Here is a 25,288-nt window from a genome sequence, read left to right on the forward strand (position 1 = left end):
TACCCTGAAAAGGAGTCAGATTGTATGTGTTAGATTTATAAATTGTGCTGGTAATGCTCAGCAATGGCTCAGTAATAGAACATCTAGCCGCGTCTTTCGAGGCGATCGAAGTTCAGCCGGCTAGCTTCGTATTCAGATCTTAAGAAAGGTGGTAAAGGTAGCCACCCTATGGCAGAGCATTTTCTGCTTCAGTAGTGGCAGCACGTAGGAGGTAGTGGGGGTGCCTCGAAGGCTTAAAAGGCCTTCCAACGTCCTTGTAACACGCAGTCTTGGAATCAAACATACTAGTATTCCGCGTAAGTAGATCGAAAGTGCGAAGAATAATCTCGCCTAACTTTTCCGTCACGGGTTCCGTCAGACTTCCATCGGAGTGATCTGGTGTATCCGAGATTAATCCGTTAAGAAGATAAGAGAAATAGTTTGGGGTGAAAGTATCGAAGTGAAGAAATTAAAAATCTAATCAGGAAAGGAAGTGATTTTTTTCCCTCGCAAGTTATCTCTTTGATAGAGCTTGGATTCGTGATTTGTGTTCACAAGTGGTAATAATTAAATATTGTTTGCATAACAATTGAGAGATCATGAGAGGCGGAATAGGTCTTCGAATAATTATATCCATCCTATTGGTCATATCAATCTTTTCGCCGCCGATGTCCGCTGCCCTCACAACTTTTGGGAAGAGCAATCCACAGAATCAAAACCCGAATCCACCGCCGCCGCCTACACCAAGTATGTAATAAACGAAAATTCAAAGATTATATTATTAACCTAATGTATAATGTTTCTAAATAGTTATAATTTGAAAATAATTATTGAATGCAATAATTTAATATGTTCTCATATTAATTTCACCATTCATAAAGTACAATCCAACTTTATTTTAAAGCAAATTTATGAGTAGCAGACAGACATCATAATGTATGTATCGATTCTGTTATATTATTTTCTAATGACTTAATATTAAGAGTAAATGTATACAAACTTAATTACATCGTAGATTATATAAAATGCAATTTTATTAAGCGTGATAACTACTTTAATGCGTAAATTATGATACTTATTTTCAGTAATTTCAAAACAAGATAGTTGTGGATTTTCAATAATTTCAAAAACAAGATAGTTATGGATGTGTTTTATAACATCAATCATTTCTGTGCATTTCTATGACACTTCTATAAATATGCAAATTAATGCGTCTAATAAATCAGTCACAATTTAAAATTGCGTAGATATAAAAATCTGATGTTTAAGTGTCAAGGTTAAACCGAAGTGAATACTAATGCTGTGCTGAATGTCAGAGTTCTAATCTGCATGGTTTTCAACGATTATAATATTTACATTATTTGACATTATATGTATTTGTACAATTAAGATTTTATAACAATATTAAGACAATGATAATTTAGCGAAAGTTGTATTACGTACTATATTTTATCTTTGTGATGTTTCACCGGACTCGTTAATAAAGAAGAATAAAAGACGAAAAGATTCTTCGAACATTTAAATATCAAATATGCATTTATGATTACTGCAAAATCTTAGTTATTACCTTTGCTTTAAATTCGCAGATTTAATCTCCAGTTATATGGCAAAATATAATATTGCATACATTTTTATGAGACTAAGAACACATTAAACTAGTTAAAGGTCAAATAAAATTACGGTTTCTTACACAGAATGCTATTGTACATGATATAATACAATTGCAGCTGGTAAAGCTCGCGAGTGTAGGATGGAAAGTGACTGTGCTGGAATTCAAAATACAACGTGCATGTCGGACCCCCGGGATGGAAGAACTCGATGTCTCTGCGGTGATTACTCGGCACCACTTAATGGTGCCTGCGCTAACAAATTCAAAGGTAAACCAATTTTTATTAGGAAATTAATATAAAAAATTTCAAATTTTAATTTATAGGTAAATATATATATCTAAAATATTTTTTGGTAGACTTCAGAAATATAGGTACTATATAACATGTGACATCACTTTTTATTTAATATTTTATGTGCGTGTTTACATTCTCCTCAATGGCTTGCATATCTTTGTTATATTTATCGCCTGAATTTCTTGAAATTAATCAAATTTGGAAAGTCGTTTTAACTAGAAGGCGGTAGAGATTTGCATATACTTACGTGCTATATTGCAATATGTGAACACACACGTGTGATAGTGTTCGTAGCCGGTCTATGGTTATCTATGCAAATTGGTACGGGTAAAGGGGTACCGGCTCGACCTACCTTCAGTAGTTACGCCCGATACAACTCGTTTTTCTGTATGTAGCTTCGCTTCACCGCAAGAAAAGGCGTGAATGTAGAACGGCAATAACAGTAAAAATAATAGCTCTCATATTACATTGTGTCAATAAATTATTACATTAAATATTATCTTTTCAATAAATTATTAACCAAAGTGATGGCAATAACCGTACCTGGTACGATGCAGCAAATAAATTTTAGAACTTTGGAAATCGTATAACGTGTACCAAGCAATTTGTAGTTCGATACGTAATATTAGAGGTTCGTGAAACGACCCGGAAACTCGGCAATTTCATTTGATTAGATGATCACTATGCACGTTTCCTTTCTGATCTTTGGCAGAGTTGCCGATGATTGCCTCGAACATTTTAAGGGTAATTAATTGTGATAACGAATCGATCGCTGCTTGAATTATGCTCACGCTCGAAAAGTTAAATGGGGTAATTACTACTGACTTGGCTGCGCTGATGCCGGGGCACTTCCTGGTGGGATCTGCGTTAACGGGTGTGCCCGAGCCGTCGTTGCTGGACGTGCCCGCCAATCGCCTATCCCGCTAGCAGTTGTTGCAGAAGATGCGGGATCACTTTTGGGAGCGGTGGGCTCTAGAGTATCTCCACGCCCTGAGTCATCGTCCCAAATGGCTTGTCCAGAAGCCTGACCTCCGGGTCGGCAGCCTCTGCCTCATCCGGAACGAAGCCACTCCGCCAACGAGATGGCCGTTAGTCCGAGTCATCCGAGTCTATCCGGGAGAGGACGGACGCGTTCGCGTGGTCACCGTTCGCACCGCGGCGGCGGAGTTTACCCGGCCTATTATAAAACTTGTAATTCTACCGACTAGCGACGCCGATATATAGGCTTTATTTAGAAAGAATTCCCTGCGAACGCATTACCGTCATTGATTAAATTAAAGAATTGTTCCAAATTAAATTACCTTGAGTAAAGTGAAACGTTAACGCTGAAAATTCCGTGAATACTCCGCCTGCAATGTGTGACAAAGCGCGCGTGTTACAATCGCGGTCTTAAAGTAGCTCTGCTTACTAACGTATTTTTTGCAACCGGACTTAAATTCATGGTGTTCAATAGATCCGCTTTAAGCGGATTCCAGGATCTTTAAATCCCCGTGCGTTGCGACAATGCGCGACGTAAACATTCGCGCGTGCGATCGAGAGTCAAACGACCCCGCCGGCGAATCAGCGTGTCACCGTTAATTACCATACCGCGATTTATTTCGTCAGCCCCTCTGACGAGGCGGGCGGTATGTTTAAGATTGCTTAAAAGTTTCTATCGATATCGGAGTCGAAATAATAAAATCGGTTTTCAGCACCGCAATTGCGAGCACCGAGACTCCGAGCGTTCTTATCGCCGTGACTTTCGGCGTGACGACCTAACGAATAAACAGCGGCCGAACGAATGGTCTTCGCGTGTTCGCTTTATTTCCTCTGTCTTTATAATTGTCGACCACGGATCTCTCGGGGACTTCTCTCGGTGACGCGTGTGTTCGAAAAGTCTCGAATTTGCGAGAAGCCCCCGAGAGCTTAAAGAGACGCGCGCCCTTAGCAACGGGGCCAGTCGTTCTCTGCTACTTAACGAGTCACTGCCACTGTTTGTTAATCGTTCGAGTTGCTTGCTCTTTTGCTTAATCATTCGAGTTGCTCGCTCCTTCTTGCGCTTTCTCGAGAATTGATCTACCATCCGTCTTATTCGCGATTCTGCGTTTTGTAAATATTGTACATACTGTAATTAATGTAATAAACCAACTTGTCCGTCAACTCTACTTTACTTCTCTCTCGTTGCAATTCGCGGTTCGCGCAGCCTTCGCTCGCGCGCTCGGTCCACTTTCGAACAACTACATATTTACAGTAATTAAAATCATACAAGCTCACATAAATCGTTAATCGTAAAATCCCAGGCTCGTTAAAAATAAATTTATAAATATAATTTATTATTTATTATTATATCTATTGTACATATTCGGACTCCACTTTTGGAGATAGTAAGATATTTTAAATAAAATCAAGAAAGAATTCGCGTTTTGCTTTTTACAGTCGTCTACGCAAATTCTTAAGTTATTTTAAAAATTATGTTTTTGTCTTTCAGCACTACGTGCAACCTGCAATTCTGACGTAGAGTGCATAGAAGATGCTCACTGTGTGCAGCGTAACGGTACGGGAAGACGCTGTTATTGCCGAGATGGATTTTACGAAGAAACTCCATTATTTTGTAACGGTAAATATTATTTCTCTTTATATTGCAAGAATTATCGTTAATAGAAATATATTATACACATTATACATCTAACTGTATGGATAATGTCAAAGTAACTTTTATCATTACTGTATTAATAGTATGGTTCAAAAATAAATTATTTTTTCATAAATATTTAAATATTGTAAAATGTAATAATTATATATATATATATATATATATATATATATATATATATATCATTTAAATAGTAAGTAATAATTTGAAGTGAAACTTTCAATGTCTGATGAAAAGAGTTGATTAAAGAAGATTTTCTTTTATTTTAGGTAAATTATATAAAATATTCACTGCAAATCCAAGTGTGTTATTTTAACTGAAGCTCTTCTTACACATTTCTTGCCGTTTTAAATAACGTCATTTAATATATATTAATTAGTATTTAATAATACTAATTAAAATTTTTGTTTTAAAATTGACATTTAGTATTTTTTCTGTCTTCTTTGAAAAACAGGATGTTTCAATCTATATCTATATTAAAAATTGGTAGAATATGATAATAATATTCTTGCTAAATACTGCTTATCTCATCTTTAAGATTATAGGAAATCCAATGACGTAATAAACTCGCGTTCAGCTACTTTAAGATTTGCTATCATAAACATGTGTTGCAACAAATAAAAATTTGAATTTCTTTCAATAATCTATGAGATAATTGTATATCGCCTTTCATGTGCAATGTATTACAAAATTAGCTTAAAATATTTACATTTTTCGTAGGTTGCTCATCCATCTTCACGTTGTATACAACGACACTTCTGGCTGTTTTGCTCGTGCTTGGAAGATTTAACTGCATCTAAAATATTCAAGCTTTAAAGAATTATCTTGATAACTCCTGAGTCTGTACGATAACCCACAGTAGAAAAACATAATAATTCTTCGAACCAACGAATCAAAAGAGAAGTCGCCTAAACCATACATTTATCTGTAAAAGTATCCATTTAGGTTTTAATGGAAGCGTTTAAGTAAAATGTTGTACGTACGAATACGTTTAAGTTTCAGAATGGTAATGCACATTTTTGTGTCAAATAACTATGAACTACGAGAAATATTCACCGGATATAAATTATTTCAATAATTGCGCACTTTTCCTTCATTATTCTTTTCAAATTTTTTAGAGAAACGATTTTCTTCTTCAACGAGAATTTGCTTAATCGCCATCTTACTAGCAAATTTCTGACAAACGATTATATGAAATAATAGGATGTTTATGTATCTTGTGTAAACTAGTTAAATTTTATAATACTATTTTATAATACTATTATATTTAATATCATTTAATATAAAATACGATAGCACAAAGATTAATTTGTTCACACTGAAACAATCGTTATTATTTTTATTTGTAGTTTGAGAAATATACGCGATTTCTAGAAAAGTTTTATGTAAAAAAATGCATTATATGTTGCAAATATACATGTAAAGTTTAGTATTTTCTTTCGATTCCTTTTAGACTAGAGAAATGATCTTCACATCATCTTATAGCTGATATATCAATTTATAATCGACAAGTCTTATACAGCTGGGCTATAAGATGCATATATAATATACTCAATTTAAACTATGAAAAAAACTTAAATATTTTCAAATTATTATTTTTATTTTTTGTAATAACAAGGAGTGGTTCAGAATTTCCAGTTGCTTTTAATTTAAAAAATCCTCGGAAATAAATAATTTAGTCGCATCTGGATAACTTTTATTCAAACATAATCATTAATTATATTTTATATTATTGTACTGACAATGTAATTTTATTATGAATCTATAACTTGGATTCGTAATGCGAAATTAAAGAAATAAACGTTAATTCTGAATCACTTTGTGACTATAAATCAATCGTAAATAAGTAATCGATCTCGCGATTCTTCGTACTCGCCTATATTCTTAGTACAACGAGTGCTTTAAAGTTATTACAATTAGAAAAAATTGTTATAGTTGTTATAATGGCAATTAAATTAGGATAAACACCAAATTCATTATTTTATATAAATTTTTTCGTGTTTGATGTGTGATCATAGTCTGCCATTTCATTATTATTACGATATTCTTATTCTGTTATATGTAATGTTATATGTAATGATCACAACACGAGTGTGAAAGACTAAAAGAATATATATCGTTAACGTATTTCAGATAAAATTTATTAGATATCGAATTTGACTATTTTTAGAGTCTGAAGTAACAAAATACATAATGCTTTGATAGTAAATTTTTGCAGTGTACATGATTGAGCTTCGTATTTTAACTGCACTCTAAAGGATAAAAGCATTCACAAAGATGCACGTATTAATATATTTATAGTTAGCATAATTTATTCTTAAGACATATTCTCCTTAATGCATGAAGTGTATTAAAAGAAAGTAAAAAAGATCTATTAATAAAATGCTCACAAAATTCCTACAAAGTTGCACACCACATGCAATTTTCTAAATATTTCAGAATTCTAATCTTAAAATTCAGTAATAATTAAATCGTTCATCAAACATTATATCAATTTTGTTTTAAATCTGCAAATCAATTTGGATGTGCGACATCGAAATAAGTTCTTGTGAAAAATATACACTATTGCTAATTATACTATTATAATAAATGCATTCGGTAGATAATATGTATATTTATTTCTCCGCTATTTTCTCTACATTTAGTAATCGGATATAGATTAGCCGCGTAGTTTAATTTATCATAGTGTAAGTATCTTTTGTATAAACTTTGTAATGTGATAATGGTCAAGAAGACGTTATAGTACAAGATATTAATCTCACTGTCGTTTTATGTATTTAAATATTTCTTGCACAAATAAATTCTTGAACCTTTTCGCAATACTTATTTATTCTTTAAAAGGAGTATTCAGTGTAAAAGTTTTGGAAGATAAAATGAAAATCTCTTCACAAATTAAACACAATTATTTTATTTATCTCAATGTGATCACTTTTATCGTCACTTTTTTCTAAATACCAATTGTGTTACAGTGTTTCCCTTCTGTCCACCAAACTGGAAGGTATCCGTAGGAAGTTCACTATTGAGTTCGAAATCTGCGAACAATAATCACATTTGATAATGTACATACATCTCAAGAGATTATGTTCGCAATATTTCCAAGATAATGATGCGAAAGCGATAATTTCTTTTACGAGAACAACACCTGTCTTTGATAAAATAATCCAAAAAATTGTAAACATGTCATCGCACGCGCGCGATAAATCTGATTGAGGGAAATATTGTAATAATATAAATAATACTATATAATTAATGTTTTAAGTTATTATTGTAATTAATACTTTGTTTAATATTTACTTCAAAAACAGATACTAAAATTTTAAGTAATAATTGTACTAACGACTCGCAAAATGCTTCAGTAGTTCCTCTTTGGTCCAGTTACAGGATGTCAAGACGAAATACCCATCTGGCAAAAGGATGCGGTGTATATTTTCCATATATTTCTGTCGCTTTGCCATCGGATCTTCCGGGTTTAAACTGATAGCGTCGTAAGTGCCTTTATCATGAACGACTTTAAAATCATGCGGCAACGTGTTGTTGAGTATGTCGCAGATCTCGATCTTTACATTCGGCAAATTGTTATCGTTCAGCACCATGCGGGCCAGATCCACCCCTTTCTGTGAGTAATCCACCCCCGTCAAGTTCGTGAATCCCTCTTTCGCGAGTTCCACCAAAGTCATCGCATTACCGCATCCTACATCGATCATCTTATCGCTCTCTTTGTTCAAATCCAATTTCGTGGCGATCCATCTAGAAAATGACTTTCTTTATATCAGTTTTGATATATTTGTGAAGCTTTACACGTAACGATCTTCATTCGTTTTATTTGCTTTTGTCTATTTTAAACATCTTCAAAAGAATAATAGAAATTGTTTTCGAACAGACTAAATTTCAGGAAAAATTAATTATTCTCCTTTAGTATATGGAGTTATTTCCTCTATATTGTATATTACATTAAAGATATAAATTGTAATATAAAGAATTTTGTTTATTTCACGCACGTAGTAAAATTATACTAATAAAATACCCAGACTGCAAAATTTTATACGATTTTTAACCATTCTAATTATCTCGAGCTGCGTGAAAAAGAGCGGACGAATTATTTCAAGGAGCACTAAATCATAAATATTTAATATTTCTAAAAAATTAATTAACGCAAAATATTTAAATACTAGAACTACCAAAGTGGTTAAAATGACAGGTGAGTAATATATTTTTCATAAAAATTACTCAAATTTGTAACGTTGCATTTTCTGAGAGTTATTTTCACGACTTTTGCTGCAATCTATAAATGATTAGATTACCAACATTTCAAAGATATATTTATAATATATATTTAAATAGTAGAAATAGGTAAAAATAATCGACCAAAAACAAGCAACGATAGGATGTAAAAGATTAAATTAAAAATCTCGTTTATTCATATTACTTATTTATATCCTATATCGTTGCTCGTTTTCCTTTATCATATAGCTTCGATTCTAACGAGTGGAAAACTTTAGTTTAATTAGAAAAAGATCATTTTTAATCCGGGAATTGTGAATTGCGATTATCCGCAGTAGAAAACGCTATCGACGGAGAGGACGGGACGCCGCACGGTCTCACAGATGTCGCCACTAGTAGCAGCGCGCGGGGAACAGTCTCGGTCGTGTCGCGGCTGTTTGCGTTTCCGCGGGAAAGAGTTTATCGATTTCTACCGCGGTGTGCTGTTTACTCCGTTCCGCGGTGCGAGACGCGTGCTCGCGTGCCGGCCCTTGGCTACGCTTACCGTACGACCTTGCGTGCGTTGGCCGCGCCGAACCATATCTCGCCCACGTCCCCGTGATCGCGGAAGTTGTCGAGCTCCTGCGCGTACGCGTTCTCCCAGCTGCGGCAACAGAGCGAGGGCAACAGAGGAGGATCAGAAAAGCGGCGAGTGATGCACAACGGGTGTCGCGCGGTCACGGTACGTATTTACTCACAACTCGAGAGTGCCCAGATCCGACGACGTCAGCTCCTCGCTCGCCCGCTCTGTCATTATTCCGCAATCCGCCACGGCTTCGCCTGACGAAGTCGAGTGCGACGATGCCGAGATCCCTGTCGAGGTCTCGCGACGCACGAGGGATCTGCTCGGGCGGTACCGGGTCCGACCGCGTAGACTTTTAACGAGTAATCGCGATCGCTCAACGGGTTGATCGAGTTGTCGTAAAAAATGGAGTTAATTGGGACTCGGACGCAAACTTGACAGGCGCGAACTGTCAAAGTTCTTTTTATTTACGAACCGGTCCGACAAAATCTCAACGTGGTACGTAGGAATTAGGATCTCGTTGGTTCGAAATTTCACGACGAGGTGGTAGCACCGTTTAGATATTCTCCGCGACAAACGTACGTTGCTTTGTTAATTGATAAATAAATAGAAATGCGCGCTTGTTAAAGCACGATTAGAGCAAATTATTGTTAGATTAAGTTGATATAATAAAAGCAATGAAGTTGGAGCTCTTTTGTAGCTTTATTCAATTGTGTGTATTTATTTGAAATATAAAAAAGAATTAGTTGTTAGTAGTCCTTCGCGAACTTTTCTTTTTAAACACAGCAAGGAGGTCCCTTGCTAACTTGCTTACGTACCATTAGACAGTCCTTTGGACGGTCCTTCGCTAATTGCTCCAAATCTTAACGAGATGAATCTCTATGATTTCTTTTGGACTTGCTGTCATATATTGATTTCTTAGACATAATGATTTGCTAAATGTGGGATTTTTTCAAAACAAGGAAGGAAAGAAGTTTGGTTTATTTTTCTCTTAACTATCTAATTGTTCTTGACATTTTTTTTATATGTTATATTAATATTTTGTAATATATTGCATGGCTAGTGCAGGTGTTTAAATTTTTATTTAGCGCTATCTGGTAGCCATAACGCAAACTGCAGAGTTGTCTATTTCAGACTATTTTATCCACGTTGCGAAGGAAAATTCCTCGGTTTTTTACATTTCGAGTATTTACTTTAATAATTTATTTCAGGAAACGGATCCATTTGCCAGGAATAATATAATATAATATTAATATGGACTGTGCAATAAATATGTGAAATCGAATGTGTAACGTTTAGTTTTTTTTTTGTGTTTGAATAATTTCTATTCACGTGGAACTGTCATTATTTATCTGAGGAAGCAAATTGTGTAGGATTAAAAATCTTGATTGATTGTATACCGAATCGTTTACGCACGATTCCTACTTATACGCGAAATACATGTGTATTTGCCTGTGTTACGTCGAACCTAACCTAGTCACGAGGATTTGACTTGTTTGCTGTTATCTAACGGTATAATCTGTCATCGTGATGGTGCACAACTCACTAGTCTCATAACGCTCGTCGTGATAACCTCTACGTTGCAATTTTTAATTTTTCAGCCTTCAAGGTTATTAAGTGCTATTTAAATATGAGCATTAACAGTCTGTTAACGAGCCTGTTATGTTTCGGTAAGTCAATAGACCTCGATACTTTGAACCACCTCTTGCAGAAACAATGAAATAATCCCGCTGTCAAGTAACAGCAGTAGAATGTTAATGATAAATTCTCCTTTTATCGAGCTCAACATTTAGAATTTTATTAGCCATAATGTTAACGCCGAGCTCAGAATACATCTCACTGTTTAAAGTGGCACGCAAATGGGCTTTTTTTAATATTACAAACTTTGAATTTATGAAATCTATTATATTTCATGAAACGGGATGTTACTGTAAGCTAAAGTTTGTGCAGTTTTTCTGGTTTACAAGTGGAATAGTTTTATATTTTGCTTCACATTCCGTGATTTCCATTTGGCCTTGAAATTTTCCTACGTAGAGTGATGAAATAAATATACTAGATAATTGTAATATAATGTTGTACAGGACGACAGTGCACAAAATCTGCTGCTGTAGCACGATGCTACGCTTCTGTTGCTGCAAATCCAGTGGACAAAGACGGTGTAAAACCAAAGACTGGTATAGTAATGTTAAACATGGGTGGTCCTAGCAACACTGATCAGGTCCATGAGTATTTGTTAAGAATAATGACCGATCGTGACATGATCCAACTGCCAATTCAAAGGTTTTAATTTTATAATCTAAATTTTTATAGATATGTCATGATATAGAAGCGGATATTATGTAGGAGGATATCTTATATAGAAGTATGTTGCAGTAAATTAGGTCCTTGGATAGCCAAACGACGTACTCCGGAAGTACAGAAAAAGTATTCTGAGATTGGCGGTGGGTCGCCAATTCTAAAATGGACGAATAAGCAGGGCGAACTTTTATGCAGGAAGCTGGATAAAATTTCGCCTGAAACCGCACCTCATAAATATTATGTTGCCTTTCGGTACGCAGATCCTCTCACAGAGGATACTCTTGAGAGGATACGCAAGTACGGTTATCATATTTTCTTATTGTTAGATAGATGTAATCTAATCTAAATATGTGCAGCGTATAAACATGATTGTAGAAACATGAATATTAGATAATTCGAATGAGTTGTGCTTTTTTTCAGCGATGGAGTACAACATACTGTACTTTTTTCTCAATATCCTCAATATAGTTGTTCAACTTCAGGTTCCAGTTTTAATGCTATATACAATTATTACAAGACTAGGTGATTATTATATTTAATCCATTTTTAGGATAGATAAGACTAATTGCATATAGATTGATATGAAAGACTAATTGTTTTTGTTATCTATTTTTTCACATATTTTTTATAGCCAGATTTATTCAAAATTAGAGATGCAGTGTGTGTTCCGTATGCTATTGTTCAAATATATTTGCAATACATACGGAAAATATTTACATTATATGAATAAAATTATTGCCTCTATTGTTTTAATGTATAGGATATAATAAATAAGAATAAATAGAAAATAGAATATGTTAAAATCTATACACAGGAAACAAGTAGAAATTACTTTGCAGAGAGTTACCAAATGGCATGAAATGGAGTATAATCGATAGATGGGCCACGCATCCGCTTCTTGTAAAAACATTTGTCGAAAGGATTAAAGAGGAACTTGCACAATTTCCTAGCGAAAAAAGAGACGATGTGATAATTTTATTTTCAGCACATTCCTTGCCATTGCAGGTTACGATCATCGAATCAATGTGTATTTAGTTTTATAATCTCATTGAGAAATTAGTCTGATTTGTTTTTTTTCCGTAAATAGGTTGTAAACAGAGGAGATTCTTATCCCGCGGAAGTTGGAGCCACAGTTGCATTAGTAATGCAGGAATTAAATTACTGCAATCCATACAGCTTGGTGTGGCAATCGAAGGTATATACATAAATGTACATGCTGTAAAATTTCGTTAAAATTTAACGAAGTTTAGCCGGTTTGGAGAAAGTGTTGCGTTTACTGCGTTATGTATTACGAAATATATGTATATACTTAGGTTGGACCTATGGCATGGCTAGGACCCTTTACCGATGATGCGTTGAAGGGTTACGTTAAACAGGGCAAGAAAAATTTTATTTTGGTACCAATTGCGTTTGTAAACGAGCATATTGAAACCCTTCATGAGTTGGACATAGAATACTGCCGAGAGCTTGCTGAGGAAGTAAGAAGTGCTGTCACATTTTACTGTCTAATATAAGGAACAACGAATATTTTATGTTTAATCATTCTAGCTTGGTATCGAGGGAATACGAAGAGCTGCCGCGCCTAACGATCACCCTATTTTTATCGACGCTTTGACGGACATTGTTGTGTCTCACCTTAGATCGAAACAATTTGTAAATCCGAAATTTTTAACACGCTGTCCCCATTGCGTAAATTTAAGTTGCGATGCCAGCAAAAAATGGTACGCTCAGATCTGTAAAGATTAATGGCATTTGCGATAACGCGCGAGCGAAATCATAATTATAAATATTATATTATATTTAAATATGTATAATGATTATTTGTATGATTTGGTATATCAATTATATGTAATGTTATATAATGGCTTGTTAATAATTGAGTGAAAATGAACAGATCCAATGGAATGTATATATTATATTTGGAAACCGTGCAAATAATATCGAATAAATTATGATACTTGTTTTATTTCGTAAATCCCTCGCAAAATTCCTCTAGAAGTTAACAGCTGAAGCAGCTGTGTTAATAAAAAGTTTTTATTTGTTTCTTATACGGACATATCGCTAGAATAATTCTCATTTATCTGTTCGCTCCCGACTGAATCATTTCAGGATAGCTGCAGTAATATCTAGTTTCCATTAATTTTTGTTTGATATATTTTGTTCGAATTCACGCATTCGGTGCATTTTACTTTTTTAACGAAGTAAAATCATAATTATACATCAGGTGTTGCAATCAGCGATCTCGATGTTACGCTTCTCCTTTACTTGCTTACCGGCTTCGTCTTGTAAAAGCATCGCGACAATCAGACCGTAATAATTCTGTTATTGCTATACAAGAAAATTACTCCATGTCAAGCTTGATAGATCAGACCGTAATAATCCTATTATTGCTATACGAGAAAATTACTGCATTTTACATATCAAGCTTGATAATTTTCTTTAGCTGCACAGTTGCTCACAAGGTGCTCGCGGTTTTGCGAATATTTTTCCATATATGTTCCTGCACATTTCTTGCATTTGCATGTAAATTTTCGAGATTTTATTATTGATGAAACCTTATTAAAATTTTGACAATTTATTTTTAATCTTTGAAACTCTAGATAAACTCGAGAGGATAATTATATATGACATACATTTAATAAATATTATATATTACATTCTTTTAAATAAGATGCGAGACAGCTATAAATAATTTTTCATTTCGCACTTACATTAATTTCATTGACTATTATAGTTTCGGTAATTGTATAATAAAGTTATCGACAAGAATATCGCTATGATTGATTATCTTTATTATTTGTAGAAATTCTTTTTAAAAGATATAAACTTTATTGTATGTACAGCTCGGGATTTCTCAGAGTTGACTCTAGTCGAAGCTTCGTCAGCCTTATCATGCCGTATAAAGCAAAGAATATTGTCACTAACAATATTATTTTAACCTCTTTGAAGTGACTTTCTTTGGTCACGTATGTAAAAAGAACATATTCAGGTTCTTTTCGAGACATTTAACGCACTAAATCGGCTAGCGATTGTTCGACGGATTTCAACATGCTTAAAATGGAATTTATTTATTTTTATTAATTAATTAAATTTAAAAAATGCGTATTTCATTTCTTTTATATTTTATGTTGTCTACCGGCATATCGTAATGTTTACTCCAATATGCAGTAAATTATTCTGACGCATAAGTACTGGATTATATATCAAACTTTGAAAAAGCTTTTTTTCATTTTTCTCGCATTTCCAAGCGCAAATATGAAATACGATGATAGATGCAAAAAATTTTGTCGACCTCTCTGATCACGACGGTATAAGGATTAAATTTCTTGTTCCGTCAAGATAGGTATCACTAACTACGACTATCGCGAACGACGGTGGTATAGTAAAGGTCGAGTTACATCAAAGAATCGAATAAGTTGATTAGGATTAGTGATTGGAGCTATTTGATTTTAATATTCAATCACAGATAAAGAAAAAAGTAAATTTAATATCATGCTGATATTACTTTATATATCTTACGATGTGTAAAGTAAATTAATCTTTCCTTTGATAAATATCTATAATAATACGATATCTATGGCATATATCTATACGATACCGATTTTTTCTGGTATTGAGTGATTCTGGCACTGACGTTACTTGATATTAAGAGTATTGATAGTAACAAGATTACAGATAGAAAGTAATCTCAAAATGTGTACTTATTTAATTATTTGTATTGATTTATTGGGAAACTATTATTGTTGTTAAGAAATCTTAGAAATCTCTTTTCTTTCTGTTGCAAGTTATATTGAAGAGTATTAATTCTTATGGAAAAAACTCGACTAAAGGAATTTGATTTTATCTAAAATAGTTTGTCTAACAGATATTTCAGGGTAGAAAATTAAATGTTTTCCAAAAGATCCATGTCTACATCTATATTCTAAAGTTAACTTTCTTCACTCGTATATTGAGTTACGCTAAATATTGTTGAAAATTCTGTGGATAGGTATATGTTCCATCACTGGAAAAAATAAATAATTATTTTTAAGAATATATGAACGATCGAAAAAATCGTATTCGTTATTTTGAGAATGTCGAAATAGAAATATGATATCTAATATTAATTTATTAGTCGGTATAATTTCTTAAGTCGTGAAAGCTTAAAATATCGTTAAGGTAGTTCGTCCGTGACAGTACTGTCAAAAAGTTAACGATAGACAAATGACATATAGCCTATAGGCCGCGTTCGGAAACTTCACTCGCGTGCACACCATGTATCGCGCGTTCTGTCCTTGTTCAATTTTTTTAGTTAGTAACAAAGATAGAACAATGCTGGTGTGCACTCGAGTGAAGTTTCCGAACGCAGCCATAGTATTTGGCTGGGATTGTCCGCGACGTCCGCGTTATGCATGTGTCTGTGTAAGAATCTCATATGTACATATATATAGACACTAATGTGTGCATTAGATCTTCAATGGTTGGTTGTAGATCTTGAAAGGTATGCATCCACCGCTGTCAGAAATTGGGTACTTTACGTATCAATTGCTTCGAAAGACGGTCAAAGGTCTTGTATTTTTTTAAGAACATTCTTGTAAGTCTCTTTTTATCGTCTTCTTATTTTTCGTTAAAATCGTAAGAATAGTTTGATCTCTACAATTAGAAACGTGATATCGGAAGCCGTTTTCGTTCTGTGATACATGCAAAAAGTGCTAATTTTGACTTCCATTATTTCAACTTCGGTACGGTCAATCTTTTCAATTGCACATGTGTGTAGAGCGTGTTTACATTAATATGCTGTCCAAATTTTACAAGATTTCTAAGAAAATGAGTTTACGGACGTACTACCTTAAATATTCGAATCAATCATAACAAATGAATCATGTAAATAAAGATAAAATAAATACTGTATGCAAATGATAGCATTTTGTTTTAAAATAAAAAGCATACCTACAATTAAAGCATATTTTATACAATTCGTACCACGAATAATCTTTCGTTCGGTATTCTTTTTAACGTTATCATAACAACACACATTAACATCTCGAACATATGCGAATGCATATTGTAAAATACAAATTGTACGTTTTATTTTTATAATTTAAATACTTTATTCAACCAAGCAAATATTAATATACATATAATATAATTCCTTTTTGTTTCAACTTTTTACAGTATTTGTTTCGACAGGGGTGTAAGCGAAGACGATTACTATTGGTTTCGCTATTCATTATTAAACGACGAATAAAAACCGTGTCGTATTAAATTTAAGCTTTATACCTCAGCACGTCGTACAAGTCCTTATTCGATTTCTTCGCAGGTTCTTTACGACGAGGGGTTTATCCCAGCGACAGCGTCGTCGTCGTCGTCGTCGTCGCTGCCGCCGTCGCTGCCGTCCTCGTCGTCGGAGTGCCGTCTCCACCACCACCGCTGCCGCCGCCGCCGTCGCCGCTGCCGCCTCCGCGCTCGGGGTATCGAACGTGAGTCGCGCGGCGCTGCCTGCCGCGGCGCCAGCCATATAAATGCGTGGGGCCGGCGGGCGCGCTCAGTATGTGTCATGCTCTGCGAGCGCGCGCGTCGTCCGTGATGGCGGCCCGAGTGCGGTTGAAGATGCGCCGCTTCACCGGCGTGTCGCCGCTCGCCGTTCTGCTCGTGGTGTGCGCTGTGTTGGCTCCTGCCAGCGGGATGTTCGAGCACCGTCACTGCGATCACCAGCATCCGCGGGCGCACGAGGTAAGTGCCGAAAGTCCGTTCCCCGGAGCGAAGAGGGTCGGATTCTAACCTCTCTCCGCGCTCTCCTTCATTTCTGCGCCTACGGCGTTACTCCGCTCTCGCTCCGCTTTCCTATCCGCGTGTATATACGCGACATCTCGTATCTCTGCGTTGCCTTTAATCTTCGCTGTATATTTTCGCGTCCGTCGCGATCGCGCTTCTCCGTTTTCCGTCCACACACACGCCGAATGAGTTTTTATCTCGCCGAATGTGTGGAACGTTGGGCCGAGCGCGACGGATCCAGTCACCCCGTTACTCGCGGTAGTAACGTCGCGTGCGTTCGCACGTGTTCGCTCCGTCTCTCTCTCTCGCTCGCGTTGTGAGACGGTAACAGCTGATCGCGTTTAACGACAGTCTTCAAACATTTCGACCGCTTTCTTTCGTTGCACAATCTCTCGTAATATCGCTAAAGTGATGTAAATGGTGCGCGGCTCACTGTTACTGAATTCGTTACGGTCTTCGAATTCTTATGGTTATCTTCTCGAGACACAGAATTGATCGCGGAACGATTAAAGACGTGCGTAAATGTCTCGTTTTCGCGCGACGTGTTTCAACGCGCCATTCATACGTTGCGCCGATAGAAGGAAGACTTCGGTGAGTGTTTCCATGCGCGGCGGCGGGAGGGGAGAAACACGTGTTTTCGGAACAGCACGTGCTGCTGCGGGATGTCTCGGGCGCGTTGACCTTCCAACCGACGCGTCGTGCGTTTCACGAACGACCGGGCTCGATGACGCTTTACGGTTTATAGCTATTGATATTATTGAGAGACGGAGTATCGCTAAAAATCTGAGATATTTTAGAGAGTCGTTAAAATCAACCGCGCGGGTTTCGTCAATACTTTCCATTACCTTTCCCGTTTTTCCGCTTGATCTCGCGTCGCATTGACAGTATACTGTCTGTAGATATTTATAGAGATGTGAGGTTCGCGTAAACAGCGCAAGATATTGACTAACTCTTGTTATAAGATATTTTAACTCTTTGCAGTTCTATTTCTAGTTTGATATAATGCTCCGCGACAGCCTATTGATGATTCTTGAAGCATTTAAATTTGCCCGTATGTGACCTGATTGTAATCGGCAAACTATATTTTTAAAACTATAAATTATTTTAAATAATAAAAATTCTTTGAATTATTAGACCCGTCGTTTAAATAAAATTGAGGACAGAATATTCGATTTTGGCTTATTTGCTTATTTGTGGAAAATAATTTGAATTGCAAAGGCTTAATATATGATTTGGAAAGACATTGATTTTATTTATGAACAACAAAGGATTTGTTGATTGCTATTTGAGGTACGAAATTGTTGCAGTTGAAGTAATTTTATAATAGTGTATTTAAGAACTAATGTACCTCCATCGTTTATTGGTTCACGCAATTTGCGTAACCGATTGTCTGCATTGTCTTTTCGAAAAAAATGGAATTATATTTGGATGAGATATATGTTGCAATATAATGATTTAACTATTTATATTACCACGTTTTCGATGTGCTGTACTTTGAAGATCATTTACGTATCATCGTACGGATATTGTTTATCTCATTAAATCCCTATCATTCGCTATAATATGCGTTCTTTAGACTGCTGCATAATATTGCAGAACGAACTTCGCTAATATTTGATGCTTAATGAATAATTCATAATTATTGTAATAATCATATCATCGATGAATACTAATTATATTCGTTGCAAATATTAATTACTATGTCGCGAATGTTCATTGATCTATAGGATATTCCATTATCTGACGCCATTTTCTACTATTGTGGGTAAACTTGTCAAAACAGAAATAGTTTCGGTAATTAGCGTCTATAAATGAGAAGCCGTTTGCTTTCTAATTCAGCTGCAAATTGAAAATTAAATTTTTTAATCGATTTTGTGATATTTTCTGTTTTAACAGATTGATTAGAAGTTACAACAATTTAATACTGAAGTTGTACAACAGTTAATATTGAAAATTGAAAACTTACGAGAAAATACTTATCAAGCTTTGATTAAAGAAATATTCATTTCGCTTTGATCAAAGAGTCTGTATGAGAGAACCGCGAGATTGGTGGGAAATGTTATATCGTATATGACATGTATCGTTTATTGGGTACTGTAATAGTTTTGCGCAAATTTTAATTTCGCCCTTTTGAACGGCGAAATATTTTTCGTATGACAGAAAACAATCGACAGCGATATGGCACAAGTTTTAAAATCGTGAATAGGCAGACAAGCCCAGTCATCCGTTTCCTTTTCCATCTCGGCCCCTTTTTGCTCCCGGAAAAATAGACTCAATTTTCAGGATTGGAACGATTGGTGTACGGATGATTCTCTATTCGTAGAACGAAGTAACTTGATTGACTTTTCACTCGGTCAGATTTGACAATTTTTGCTTGGAAAAGTCAACGTAAAAATTCCCTTAGAAATAAAAATGCAACGTTCCGTAATTTTCAAGATTTTCTTTCACGCGGTAAGAAAAAACGAATAGACTTTTATCGTTATCAAACATATATAGTATCAAGCTTCCATAAAAAGTAAATTTATGATGCGTGAAATTAAAAATTTAGTGGCGATTTTTTAATTTTATCTTCAGCTCTTTTTGTTAAGCTACGGTGCAAAAGCATTGTATTTTCGCCACTTTAAAATATAAATCCGGGTCAAAAACATATTTTTCTCCAGGGAGTCGGTTATTTTCTTGCGAAAAAAACAGGTTTTTCCATTTCGATGTGAAATTGGGTGAAAAACCAGAATATTTCGACGGCACAGTGTTGTGCCCATGGGCGCAACTTCAGAATCTAACGATTCTATTGTTAGCATGTGTGGTATGTGAGTTTACATATCATTCAAAACAAAAATAAAAAATGTTAACATTCAATGTTTTGCTCGGAGAAAATGAAAAGTAAACGTATTCCATCGCGGCGTGCGTTAAAAATACATGTCGGAACAATGCGATTATTACGTGAATGTGCATTACGTTATTATTAATCCCCAAAACTTTATAACAGTGCATTGAACGAACAATTTTTTTGAATAGTTGTCGATAAATCAATCTTTTTCTCAGTCTAGGAGAAAATAGTAAGGGGATTTATATTTGCGGCGTAACTTATTTCTTATTACAGACTAACCAGTTTTTAACGTTTCGGCAAACGAGTCAAAGTGCTTTTAGTCGAAGTGTACGGTGGTTTTATACGTAAGTGCAGTATTCGTTTTAAGGATCGTTTTAGTGAGAATTTGTATGCGAATGTAAAAGTTTACGATCGTTCCACTCGTGCTTATGGCACCTTGTACTAGTATTCGGGAAACTTTTCTGTTTGGCGATCCCACTGTCATCACGTATCAATTTTGCGCTCTCCTAAGGACGTACATAAACTCATCTTTTGGTAGGATTGCCCTTTATTCCGTAGTCGTAGGGTCTGACGATAAAAGAGACATGGAATTATGCGAACTGCCTGTCCCTCGCTGGCGATCAGCCAACTGTTTACGAGTTACTCTTTTCTGCCAAACTAATAATACGGGAAAGTCGGTATTATGCGTAGTGTAAATTTATTTTCTTTTTCAAATTTGGTCATATTTTTCCTCTTCGTAAGAGTCGCGTAATAATTTATGTAACTGCCAGAAATTTTTTCTTCTTAACCGTGATTTTAATATTAAAACTGTACGAGGAAAATTAATTATTTCGAATTAAATGTACGAACAGGAAAGACGGATGAAATCTGAACCTTTTGTATCAAGTTTAAATCTGTTTGACGCGACGAAATTGCACTCGTAACATCTATAAAAGGGATAATTACCACGTAATGTCTTGCAATTTGTTCGCGCCGCGAGAAGTGTCGAGTTTTTTCATTACGATTGTCTCCGTAATTTTCCTCGTCTGCGAGAAGAACGCACGACGCCGAGTGTCAAGTTTTCATTACGATTATCGAAAGTACTTTGCGCTCGCTTACTGTCGCGACGAGAATAAAAGTAAAACGAGGGTCGCACGATTTCGTAGGAAAAACTTTTCTAGTACGTGCGCTTCAATGAAAGTGTAATGCGAGTGGAATTTCACTGGAGCACACGTAGGCGCGCGCGCGCGTTCTCTCGCAAAATCCGGTATTTTTCTTTGGCATTGATTTATTTACGAGGCGGTCGGCTGAAATCTCGTGTGCGGAAAGGTTATTAAGAAACTCGATTCCCATCGAAGTTTATGGGCTTCGTGAGATGTGCAACGATATATGTGACGGTGAGGGGCTTAAGAGGGAGGACATCGTGAAAAACCGGACACGCGAGCTTTACGTATTGCATTTTTTTCGACGATCCCTCGACTCGGATCGATCGATCGAGGGCGTTAAGACCTGTCTGCGCCGACAAATTATAGATGGTATACAGAAACCGTGATGGATTATCGATAATGGTACATTCTCATAGGCAATCGGTATTTACGCATATCTCGTTCGAGAAAATTTTATTTCTCAAGCACGCTTTTCCGCGGTGAAATATTTGATAAAATTTTCGATATGGACTTTTAAACATACAAACATATTTAAATGCATATTTATTTAATTCTGATGGCAAACAAATTCTGGTTGAGAAATTTTAATGTGGAAATATTCGTTTTTAGAAAATAACGCTTATTTCTCTCTGTGCGGACTTGTTAATTTTTTAAAATTTAGTTTAAATGATATAGTTAATTATGTTATGAGTTTACATGTTAATTAAATATTTTACCTGAAGAAGACGTTTCATACTGTATCATTGTATAATAATTCAACGTACTACATTTTAATTAAATTTTTAAATTAAATATTATTGTCACAAGTCTAACGGTATTAATTTTATGCATAATGCATAATGCACTAGAAGTTAGCATTTAAAATCCAGACATTACAAGATTAGTGTATAATTTTATTTCAACAACTGTTTTAAACAAGGTTTTAAAGTTGATTGTTGGCAAATTTAATGGATTTATTCAGTTTTAAAAAGAGAGACGACAAAATTGATGAAACGCGACATTAAGTTAAATAGCGAGCTAAATATATATAAATACGTTTACGTTATTCCAAGCGTGGACGATGCAATCTTTCGAAAGCGAGTTAGCACGTTGCAAAATCTTGTGCTCAATGTAACGAATCGTCAAGGATACTGAGAAACTTGCTGGTATAAATAGAATTATCTGTATATATCTATGTATATAATACATATGTAAGTGGTAACAAAGAACAATGAATCCATGATTGATTATAAAGTAAGAAATATTTTTAAAATTAATGGAGTGAGTGATTTATATAGATGCATATATCTGACATCGACAATATGATATTAATTAATTATAATTACAGAAAATATATATATTATATGATTGAATCAATTAATCATAATTACAAAAAATATTATATTATCAAGTAATATCATATAATCATTTTACGAACATATTCTAATAACGCAGAAAGTATATGTTACATATAAAAGTTTGTGTTATAGAGTTGCAACATTACTACGAGAAATGCATATTTATAAGATCTAAATTTTATAAAGTCGCTTGTGTGGGAAGATAATGATTCGTATATGATTCGTGTATAGTTTTGTAATCCGGCCATCTGGCACCGGTTAATTAAGAGGATCTTTGTAATATTTGCACGCGAACGCTCGATTAGATGCTGACGTGTACTGCTATGTGTGTCTTTACATTTGATAGGGAATAATACTTCACGCAATAAGAATCGTAACTAGAAAATATCTCTCGCAATCGCGTGAGTTTACCGAACTGTAAAAAGTGAAACGAGACGATAGATCTGAATCTAAAGATAGAGTGCAATAGTATCGTTGATAAAAGCAATGGTTTTGTAGCGATTCGTTTTGTTAAATATGCAATTTTTTATGCATTTATTAAGTAAATGTTGCACAAAAGATATTTTAATATTTGAAGCATACAAGAGATATACTATCTGTAATTTAACACTCCGCAAAGTGATAATATAATTAAACAACATTAATTTGATATTCTAATTAGTTTATTTTTTTGTGCTTTATCTCGCGATATTGCAATATGTACATTACACAAGTGGAAGTTAAATATAAAGTTTTTAACTTAAATCTAAAGCAAGATTTGTTAGCAATTAAAAAGAAATTTTTATAGCATTTACCATATGAATATAAAGTACATTTATTCGATTTATCATGCGTGTATTAAAGTTTTGTTTGTGTAAAATTATGCAATGTATATATTCAACGAATAAGGAATTAACGTATATAGATTACGATTTTCTGCGAACGTAAATCCAGATCGAGGATTTGAAAACTCCAGGCACGTGCGATTTAGCCGCGTTTTATCCCGACCGAATGTGGAAACATATGCAAGCTGTGCTTCGAAGCACTTGCGCGCCAACCGCTTTAACATACCCGTATTAACTGTTAATCAGGTCGGGGATGCAACACTCCTCATTAGTAGCTTCTGATTACGCGGCCTACTTAAATCAGCGCGCAACAAAGCTTTCTAAATTGTTGTTTGTATATTGTATCACTTCCGCGCACGTCGGGAGAGGGAGGATTTGATAACAAACGTATCACGTCTATAACCAAGGCCATGCATTATATCCGATACGGTATGTTACAACGGGGGGCACGGTATGTTGAACGGGCAAATTAAATTTCATCTCCATAACGTTTGTAACAATGGTGATCTGGTAACGCCGCGGCTCTTATCAATGGGTAATGATTATTGCCCGCGCAGTTTCGCGTATGTCGCTTCGTATGTCGCTCGTAACACGCGCTTCATCCGCCCTCGTCATACCAATCATTTCATCAAAACATCTACGCGGCGCATCCGTTCATGTTATTTGCTGTCGCTATCAGTAATCAGGCGATGTACTCCGCGGTAGCAAATCGCACGTATCGCGAGAAAGCGCTACGCGATGAAACAACTTTCACATAACGAACATCTTTCAACATCAATAAGCTTTCTATCGCTAAGTATATACATATATGATTCTATACATGATATAGGTATGTAGCAGTTTTGGAAAATTGTTTTTCCATATGATGAATATTTAATAATTTCACTTTCACATGAAATCAAACTAGTTAACTCCTATTGAAATAAAAAGTAAAGAAAATTGAGAAGATTACGAACGAATTATATGTCCCGATAAAAAATTAAAAAATGTACAGTTGTACAAATGTGGAGTTGATCAGATTAGCACGCTTCCGAAAGATTAAAAACTCGCTCTTATACTTTTAAAATTATTCTGTATGATTTATTTATACACGATGCATATTTTATCCCGATAATAAATTCTATAACAATTTAATTATATATTGCTTTTAGCAGTTAACGATACAGTGATGTATGTTAGTCGAATAAAGTAATTACATCGTACTATTACGTGATTAAGAATCAAAAACTGAAATTATGCTGTTTGCTTCATAATTTGATAAAGATATTTGTATGCCTCTGTGTGCCTAAGGCAAAATATCGTGATAGCAATGGTAGGCAACCAGAACTGTTAACGAATGTCGAAATAAATCCAATTTTAAACTCGACGGTTACAAATGATTGGATGAACGTGTTCCGGTAGATAACTTCGATGAAACGTTCCTCCATTAATTGAACTTGCAATCAAGTCGAATTCGTTTAATCTAGACTGACTCCGGGCTGAGATTAAACTTTTTACGTTTGCGTAGAACGTTGATTGACCTCGAACGATGAACGGAAGATATGTAGTTGCGAGAGATAAATTGATTTGACGTAACGGATATCTCTTCAAAGAAAATAATTCTCATTTTACTCTTCCGATGCGCTCATGAACGGGACGTTCTCAAAATTCTAAACACGAAAAACGCGAATCTCGATTTATTGAAAGAAATTGCAACCGGTTCCTGGATGCTTTGGCACTTACCTTGTATAGCGAAGAATGGCATTCCGTACGCGTCCGGATAATTATCAACTGTGTACGAACAAAAGCAAATTAAAATGCTTCTA

At 35.1% G+C, this 25,288-nt stretch overlaps 4 protein-coding genes across 6 annotated transcripts in view; 3 read left to right on the forward strand and 1 right to left on the reverse strand.

Annotated features, from left to right (window-relative positions):
- The first annotated feature begins 118 nt into the window (after positions 1 to 118).
- On the forward strand, positions 119 to 7,335 carry Sosie (oogenesis-related potein sosie). The gene is made up of 4 exons (XM_071771254.1): positions 119 to 726; positions 1,707 to 1,856; positions 4,351 to 4,479; positions 5,236 to 7,335. The coding sequence occupies exons 1-4, from the start codon at positions 579 to 581 to the stop codon at positions 5,313 to 5,315; spliced, it is 507 nt and encodes a 168-aa protein (XP_071627355.1). The 5' UTR covers positions 119 to 578; the 3' UTR covers positions 5,316 to 7,335.
- A 68-nt stretch (positions 7,336 to 7,403) lies between these two features.
- Positions 7,404 to 9,751, reverse strand: LOC139808822 (EEF1A lysine methyltransferase 2). 2 transcript variants are annotated; one of them, XM_071771252.1, is made up of 4 exons: positions 9,474 to 9,746; positions 9,281 to 9,379; positions 7,853 to 8,262; positions 7,404 to 7,547 (listed from the first exon to the last, which is right to left on the reverse strand). In XM_071771252.1, the coding sequence occupies exons 1-4, from the start codon at positions 9,527 to 9,529 to the stop codon at positions 7,453 to 7,455; spliced, it is 660 nt and encodes a 219-aa protein (XP_071627353.1). In that variant the 5' UTR covers positions 9,530 to 9,746; the 3' UTR covers positions 7,404 to 7,452. The 2 variants fall into 2 exon arrangements, with proteins under 2 accessions (XP_071627353.1, XP_071627354.1); XM_071771253.1 differs by lacking the exon at positions 9,281 to 9,379 and having other exon boundaries at positions 9,474 to 9,751.
- Invadolysin (leishmanolysin-like peptidase, invadolysin) overlaps positions 9,319 to 25,288 on the forward strand; it is a 281,796-nt gene continuing 265,826 nt past the window's right edge. Inside the window, exons 1-2 of the mRNA XM_071771249.1 lie at positions 9,319 to 9,457; positions 16,896 to 17,308. Coding sequence (XP_071627350.1) covers positions 17,126 to 17,308 — 183 coding nt within the window. The 5' untranslated portion in view covers positions 9,319 to 9,457; positions 16,896 to 17,125. The remainder of the gene's footprint in view (positions 9,458 to 16,895; positions 17,309 to 25,288) is intronic.
- Positions 9,333 to 13,551, forward strand: Fech (ferrochelatase, mitochondrial). 2 transcript variants are annotated; one of them, XM_071771251.1, is made up of 9 exons: positions 9,333 to 9,457; positions 10,900 to 10,968; positions 11,380 to 11,578; positions 11,672 to 11,893; positions 12,017 to 12,118; positions 12,436 to 12,601; positions 12,684 to 12,791; positions 12,910 to 13,074; positions 13,145 to 13,551. In XM_071771251.1, exons 2-9 carry the CDS (start codon positions 10,929 to 10,931, stop codon positions 13,340 to 13,342), a joined length of 1,200 nt encoding a protein of 399 aa, XP_071627352.1. In that variant the 5' UTR covers positions 9,333 to 9,457; positions 10,900 to 10,928; the 3' UTR covers positions 13,343 to 13,551. The 2 variants fall into 2 exon arrangements, with proteins under 2 accessions (XP_071627352.1, XP_071627351.1); XM_071771250.1 differs by lacking the exon at positions 9,333 to 9,457 and adding an exon at positions 9,773 to 10,810.

Source organism: Temnothorax longispinosus, chromosome 2 (assembly GCF_030848805.1).
Source record: "Temnothorax longispinosus isolate EJ_2023e chromosome 2, Tlon_JGU_v1, whole genome shotgun sequence".
NCBI lineage: Eukaryota > Metazoa > Arthropoda > Insecta > Hymenoptera > Formicidae > Temnothorax > Temnothorax longispinosus.